This window comes from Rhinopithecus bieti, unplaced genomic scaffold (genome assembly GCF_001698545.2).
Source record: "Rhinopithecus bieti isolate Rb0 unplaced genomic scaffold, ASM169854v2 scaffold_33650, whole genome shotgun sequence".
Classification (NCBI taxonomy): Eukaryota; Metazoa; Chordata; class Mammalia; order Primates; family Cercopithecidae; genus Rhinopithecus; species Rhinopithecus bieti.
This window is the reverse complement of record NW_016814816.1, coordinates 501,632-510,105: the sequence shown is the minus strand read 5'-3', so window position 1 is coordinate 510,105 and position 8,474 is coordinate 501,632. Positions and strand designations below refer to the sequence as shown.

General features: G+C 41.2%; 1 protein-coding gene across 1 annotated transcript in view; it reads right to left on the bottom strand.

Annotated features, from left to right (window-relative positions):
• The window catches only part of NDUFAF2 (NADH:ubiquinone oxidoreductase complex assembly factor 2), a 104,951-nt gene that overhangs the window by 52,086 nt on the left and 44,391 nt on the right, over positions 1-8,474 (bottom strand). The window contains 1 exon segment of the mRNA XM_017852391.1: positions 541-581. Coding sequence (XP_017707880.1) covers positions 541-581 — 41 coding nt within the window.

The following is an 8,474-nucleotide window of genomic DNA, read 5'->3' as shown; positions in this document are numbered from 1 at the left end:
AACTTTGGTGAATCTGGCAATTATGTGTCTTGGAGTTGCTCTTCTGGAGGAGTATCTTTGTGGCATTCTCTGTATTTCCATGTTTTTTTATTGTTTACCACTGACTACCCATTTTTATGTTTTAAATAAAAATTCAACTAATTATTGTTATAATATACTTGCTAATTCTGTTTCTTTGGATACTTGATGGATTTAAATATATAATATTAAGGGAAACATAAGAGCATGATTTGGATAGGTCAAAGAGATTCAGTTTGCAAGCTGCTCCAAGTCCAGACTTTCTAAAAGTGTTTAAAATTTTATTATTCCACTTTAAAATTTATAGAAATTTTGTTATATTCCATAATATGAGCATTTATTTTATCATATATTGTTTTATTAATAATATACGTTTATATATTAATTTATTATAAAATGTTTTAAGTTATTGTCTATGAAATAAAATCAACACTTTTGGAAAATACATCATAGTTTTTCTGAAGTTTTATATATCCTTGGGAATATATACTCTTAAATGATATCTTCCTTGTGTAGTCTTACCTCCATAGTAGGTGGAGTCTTTCTTGTTCTTCTAATCCAAGCTAGAAAGAAAAATAATATTTAAATGTCAGTTTCTCATAATTTGCCCAAACATTTTAATCATTCATCCATAAAACAAATTTCTTTGAGTACCTACACTATATTATTTTAGGTACCAGAGATACAGCAGGGAATAAAACAGATTAAGTCCCTTCTCTACTGTAGCACATGTACTACTGAAGGGGTTACAGAAAATAAACACACAAACATATGTTTGGTGGTGATATGTGTCATGATGAGAATATAATAGTGTAGAGAAGATAAAGAGGGGACAATTTCATATCTTTAAAATCATACCTCCTAATTGTCTGAATTCAACTAGGTATATTTATGGCATACAAGCCAAACCAAAATACAGCAAACTTCAAGGCAATATCAAAATTATATTATTCTGGAAATTTGAATTAGTTATTGCTCAATTTATAAAGGAAAGGACTTAGAAAAGTTTTTATTTATAAAGATTTCTTTTTTGATTTGCTTCAGCAAGCAGCTACTCAATGGTTGAAAAATATTATCAGGCCTTAGCTGTAACACTTGGGAGATGGGCTGCAGAGATAGAGCCCACATTTGTTAAGTAGCTCCTGGGAACTGGGTACTGTGCTGGATGCTTTGCAGCAATGGGAAGGGAATGGGGCAGCTGCCTCTAGGGAAGTTATCAGAATCACATGGAAGACAGTATAGTATAGTGCTTATGAGAACGATTCTAAAGTCAGATTTTCTGGGTTTAAATCCCAGCTTCATCACTTACTGTCAATGTCACCTGGAGCAAGTTATTTAATTTTCTAAGCATCAGGTTTCCCATCTATAAAATGGAAATTATAAAAGTATCTAAACTTTGGAGTTGTTGTGAAAATTATATGAGATAATGTATATAAATGCTTACCTTGAAGCCTGGCACATAAGTCTAAGTTATTAATATAAGTATTATTATTATTCAATAAACCTTTTAAAAATAAGACTCAAAAAAACTAAAGATCAATAATATCTGCTTAGCCTACAATGTTGTATAGGAGATTGTGAGAAAATATACTGTAGGGAATATGATCTTGAAGGCCATTGTTTTATCATTTTAGTTGATTCACTCTTCACTACAAAATTGAAGAAATAGAAATAAAATGACTTCCCCAAGTTTATACATTAAATAGTAATGGTTGTATTTGAATTCAGATCTGACACTGTCTCTGGCTCTAAAAACCATCCATGCTCAACTATGCAGTCTTTCAAAGTTTCTGAACAACATGTAAAGAACATTAAACCAGAAAGAGGAAGCCAGGCTAGATGTGACCCTAACTACATGTTAGAGAAATAAGAATTATTGATCCCAGTTTAGAGATTTGGAAACTGAGGCCCAGAGAGATTAAGAAACTTTCCTAATGCCATATAATTAGCGACTGGGAAATAAACCCTGGTTGAAATGGCTCTAAAATCTTAGCTTTATCCATCCACCAGCCACTCTCTTGTGACTATCTCTAACAGCTGGCCTTATTCATCTAGGCATAGACTGTCACTGACTTACAATAGTTTGACTCAGGATTTTCAACATTATCATAGTGTGAAACCATTCTGTTTTTCATTTCAGTACTTATTCAATGAATTACATAAGTTATTCAAAACTTTATTATAAAATAAGCTGTGTTAGATGATTTTGCCCAACTATAGGTTAATGTAAGTGTTCTGAACACATTTAAAGTAGGCTAGGCTAAGCTATGATGTTCAGTAGTCTAGGTGTATTAAATGCATTTTCTGCATGATGATATTTTCAACATATGACAGGCTTATTGGGACATAACCTCATCATAAACCAAGGATCATCTGTAATAGCACCAGGACCTGTCTTCATAAAAAGCCCAGCACTGAATGGTTTGTGGGGGTGGAAACAGCAACATTCACCTGCAGGCTTGGGATCAGTCATTTCCCCCTGCTCTATTGTCTCTTGCACTTATCCCTTACATGTATCTCCAATACAGTTCCAGTGTTCTCGATTCTCTACTACCGTTTCTGAACTTCTACCCTTGTTATTCTTTCTGCATTCTGTTTCTTTCTTTCTTTTCTTTTTTTTTTTTTTTTTTGAGACAGTCTCGCTCTGTTACCCAGGCTGTAGTGCAGTGGTGTGATCTCAGGTCGCTGCAACTTCTGTCTCCCAGATTCAAGTGATTCTCCGGCCTCAGTCTCCCAAGTAGCTGAGATTACAAGTGCTCACCACCATGCCCAGCTAATTTTTGTATTTTTTGTAGATGGATTCACCATGTTGGCCACGCTGGTCTTGAACTCCTGACCTTCAGTGATCTGCCCACCTTGGCCTCCCAAAGTGCTGGGATTACAGGCGTGAGCCATTGCACCCAGCCTGCATTCTGTTTCTATTAGTTTCTACTCCTATTTGGCCTATTTCTAGCCAAAACTTGTACAGATTTCTTTTATGCTTTTTTTTGTTTGTTTGTTTTTTGTTTTTGATGGAGTCTTGCTCTGTTGCCAGGCTGGAGTGCAGTGGTGCAATCTCAGCTCACTGCAACCTCTGACTCCCTGGTTCAAGTGATTCTCTTGTCTCAGCCTCCCAAGTGGCTGGGACTACAAGCATGCGTCACTACACCCAGCTAATTTTTGCATTTTTAGTAGAGATGGGGTTTCACCATGTTGGCCAGAATGGTCTCAATCTCTTGACCTCGTGATCTGCTTGCCTTGGCCTCCCAAATCCTGGGATTACAGGCATGAGCCACAGCACCTGGGCAACTTGAACAGATTTTATCTCCCTTGTGAGTCTGTAAGGTTGTCAAAGGCGGGAGGTACCCATGGGAGATTTATTTTTCTGTCATTGTAAGTACCTACTCTTTTGGGGTATTTACTCTTAAATGCTTTAAAAGAGTTGGTACTTTAAAATTATTGAATAAATATTTCTTCTGAAAAATATTTGTTCTATCAGGATTTTGATCTTTATTAGAAAATCCAGCTTAGCAATACCACAATTCCTCTGTGTAGTCAAGGAAATAAGTGACTTTGGGAATTTTTCAAGTGCCTCTTTATGGCCCAAATTTAGGTTACTTAGATTCAGGCCAAGATGGCCAACTAGAAGCAGCTAGGGTACGTGGCTGTCATGGAGAGCAACCAAAGCCGTGAGTAAATATAGCACCTTCAACTGAAACATCCAGGTACTCTCATTGGGATTAATCAAGGAAACAACTCGACCCCTGGAAAATGAAGAAAAGCAAGACAGTACAATGGCCCACGCTGGAGCGACATGGAGCCAGGGGAACCTCCCCCACCTAGGGAAGTGGTGAGTATTCTAATGTGTGACCCTAGGAAACCATGCTTCTCCCATGGATCTTTGCAACCCTGAGTCAGGAAATCTCCTCCTAAACCCACTCCACCAGGGTCTTCAGTCTGACACACAGAGCTGTGTGGACTCTTGGCAGAGCAGCCACTCAGGCATGCGCAGATGCGCAGGAGTTTTACATACTTAGGCTCCAGGCTTTCCGGCAGGAGTGACTGCAGCTCTGTCAAGGCAGGAGGTTGGACTTCTGTACATATCCCTAGGAAGAAGGCTGAATTGAGAGGGCTGAGGAGTGATGGTCCACAGGCCCCACTTCCACAGTGCCTCACAGGACAAGATCCACTGGCTTAGAATTCCAGTCAACCACTGACAACAGTGTCGACCCACCTGGGACAGAGTTCTTTGGAGGAGGGAAGGGCCACCATCTTTGCTGTTTGGATAACTCAGCAGTTCCAACCTGTGAGTTTTGGAGGGTCCAAACCGACCAGAAACAAAATGGATCCCCCAGCACAGCACAGTTGTTCTACCAAAATGAGGCCAGGCTGTTTCTTTAAAGTGGGCCCCCGATCTGTTCCTCCTCACTGAGCAGGACCTCCCCACTGGGGCCTCCATTCACCCCTGCCCATGTTCTCAGGCGGACAGAGATTTGAGAACTCTCTGGGACAGCTCCCAGAGGGAGAGTCTGTCTCTTTGGGTGACAAAGACATTCCAGCTATCAGGCTTTGGAGAATCCAAGTTGACCAGTGGTATCCCAGCACAGCACAGCTGCTCTATGAAAGCATATCTAGGAGGTTCCAAGATGGCTGAATACGAACAGCTCTAGTCTACAGCTCCCAGCATGAGTGACGCAGAAGACGGGTGATTTCTACATTTCCAACTGAGGTACCGGGTTTATTTCACTAGGGCTTGTCGGACAGTAGGGGCAGTCCCCGGAGTGACAGCCGAAGCAGCGCGAGGCATCACCTGACCCAGGAAGCGCAAGCAGACAGGGAATACCCTTTCCTAGCCAAGGGAAGTTGTGACAGACAGCACGTGGAAAATCGGGTCACTCCTACCCTAATACTGCAATTTTTCAAGGTCTTAGAAAACAGCACACCAGAAGATTATATCCTGCACCTGGCTTGGAGGGTCCCATGCCCACGGAGCCTCACTCATTGCTAGCACAGCAGTCTGGGATCAAACTGCAAGGCAGCAGCGAGGCTGCGGGAGGGGTGCCCACCATTGCTGAGGCTTGAGTAGGTAAACAAAGCGGACAAGAAGCTCGAACTGGGTGGAGCCCACTGCAGCTCAAGCAGGCCTGCCTGCCTCTGGTAACTCCACCTCTGGGGGCAGGGCATAGCTGAACAAAAGGCATCAGAAACTTCTGCAGACTTAAATGTCCCTGGTTGACAGCTATGAAGATAGTGGTTCTCCCAGCACGGAGTTTGAGATCTGAGAACCGACAGACTGCCTCTTCAAGTGTGCCCCTGACACCCAAGTAGTATAACTAGGAGACACCTCCCAGTAGGGGCCGACTGACACCTCACATGGCTGGGTGACCCTCTGAGACAAAGTTCCCAGAGGAACGGTTAGGCAGCAACATTTACTGTTCTGCAATATTCGCTACTCTGCAGCCTCTGCTGGTGATACCCAGGCAAACAGGGTCTGGAATGGACCTCCAGCAAACTCCAATAGACCTGCAGCTGAGGGTCCTGACTGTTAGAAAGAAAACTAATAAACAGGAAGGATATCCACACCAAAACCCCATCTGTACATCACCATCATCAAACACCAAAGGTAGATAAAACCACAAAGGTGGGGAGAAACCAGAGCAGAAAAGCTGAAAATTCTAAAAATCAGAGTGCCTCTTCTCCTCCAAAGGAACACAGCTCCTCACCAGTAATGCAACAAAGCTGGATGGAGAATGACTTTGATGAGTTGAGAGAAGAGGGCTTCAGTAGATCAAACTTCTTCGAGCTAAAGGAAGATGTCCGAACCCATTGCAAGGAAGCTAAAAACCTTGAAAAAAGATTAGACAAAAGGCTAACTAGAATAACCAGTGTAGAGAAATCCTTAAATGACCTGATGGAGCTGAAAACCATGGCACGAGAACTACATGACGCATGCACAAGCTTCAGTAGCCAATTGGACCAACTGGAAGAGAGGGTATCAGTGATTGAAGATCAAATGAATGAAATGAAGTGAGAAGATAAGTTTAGAGTAAAAAGAAATGAACAAAACCTCCAAGAAACATGGGACTATGTGAAAAGACTAAATCTACGTCTGATTGGTGTACCTGAAAGTGATGGGGAGAATGGAACCAAGTTGCAAAACACTCTTCAGGATATTATCCAGGAGAACTTGCNGAAAAGAATTTTAAACCCAGAATTTCATATCCAGCCAAACTAAGTTTCATAAGTGAAGGAGAAATAAAATCCTTTACAGACAAGCAAATGCTGAGAGATTTTGTCACCACCAGGCCTGCCCTACAAGAGCTCCTAAGGAAGCACTAAACATGGAAAGGAACAACCGCTACCAGCCACTGCAAAAACATGCCAAATTGTAAAGACCATCGATGCTAGGAGGAAACTGCATCAACTAACGAGCAAAATAACCAGCTAACATCATAATGATAGGTTCAAGTTCACACATAACAATATTAACTTTAAATGTAAATGGACTAAATGATCCAATTAAAAGACGCTGACTGGCAAATTGGATAAAGAGTCAAGACCCATCAGTTTGCTGTATTCAGGAGACCCATCTCACATGCAGAGACATACATAGGCTCAAAATAAAGGGATGGAGGAAGATCTACCAAGCAAATGGAAAACAAACAAACAAAAAAGCAGGGGTTGTAATTCTAGTCTCTGATAAAACAGACTTTAAACCAACAAAGATCAAAAGAGACAAAGAATGCCATTACATAATGGTAAAGGGATCAATTCAACAAGAAGAGCTAACTATTCTAAATATATATGAATCCAATACAGGAGCACCCAGATTAATAAAGCCAGTCCTTAGAGACCTAAAAACAGACTAAGACTCCCATACAATAATAATGGGAAACTTTAACACTCCACTGTCAACATTAGACAAATCAACGAGACAGAAAGGTAACAAGGATATCCAGGAATTGAACTCAGCTCTGCACCAAGCAGACCAAATAGACATCCACAGAACCCTCCACCCCAAATTAACAGAATGTAGATTCTTCTAAGCACCACATCGCACTTATTCCAAAATTGACCAGATAGTTAGAAGTAAAGCACTCCTCAGCAAATGTAAAAGAACAGAAATTATAACAAACTGTCTCTCAGACCACAGTGCAATCAAACTAGAACTCAGGATTAAGAAACTCACTCAAAACCACTCAACTATATGGAAACTGAACAACCTGATCCTGAATGACTACTAGGTACATAACAAAATGAAGGCAGAAATAAAGATGTTCTTTGAAACCAATGAAAACAAAGACAAAACATACCAGAATCTTTGGAACACATTTAAAGCAATGTGTAGTGTCTGAAGCCATGAGGCCCGGAATTAGCCAAACTCTGTTGCTTGATCTCCGCAAAGCGGAGACAAGATGGCACATTTCGGGTTCTTCATTACAAACCTTTCCCGTGCGTGTGCTAACCTTTCCCGCGCACGCTAGCCTTTCCCGCGTGCGGCACACGCAAACATTTTTCCCGCCCAGGAAGATATGCAGCCTACGGCGCAGGCGCGATCCCGCGCCAGGGAATATTACAAACCCATGGCGCATGCGCAATTGTCATTTGAGTAAACCCAGCCTCCTGTCACCGCCCTGGCCCAACCTCTTCCTCTGCCAGCCTATATAAGGCATTGCACCGCCACCATTAAACGAGACTTGATCAGGCTATTTGTCTTGTCTCCATTTCTCGTGTTTTCTTGTCTCCTCCATTCCCACTCACCCTTCCAGGGTCCGTTCGACTGTCCTGCAGGCCGGGACAGTGTAGAGGGAAATTTATAGCACTAAATGCCCACAAGATAAAGCAGAAAAGATCTAAAATTGACACCCTAACATCACAATGAAAAGAACTAGAGAAGCAAGAGCAAACACATTCAAAAGCTAGCAGAAGGCAAGAAATAACTAAGATCAGAGCAGAACTGATGGAGATAGAGATACAAAAAACCCTTCAAAAAAAATTAATGAATCCAGGAGCTGATTTTTTGAAAAGATCAACAAAACTGATAGACTGCTAGCAAGACTAATAAAGAAGAAAAGAGAGAGGAATCAAATAGACACAATAAAAAATGATAAAGGGGATATCACCACGGACCCCACAGAAATACAAACTACCATCAGAGAATACTATAAACACCTCTACGCAAATAAACTAGAAAACCTAGAAGAAATGGATAATTTCCTGGACACTTACACCCTCCCAAGACTAAACCAGGAAGAAGTTGAATCCCTGAATAGACCAATAGCAGGCTCTCAAATTGAGGCAATATTTAATAGCCTACCAACCAAAAAAAGTCCAGGACCAGAAGGATTCACAGCCGAATTCTACCAGAGGTACAAGGAGGAGCTGGTACCATTCCTTCTGAAACTATTCCAATCAACAGAAAAAGAGGGAATCCTCCCTAACTCATTTTATGAGGCGAGCATCATCCTGATACCAAA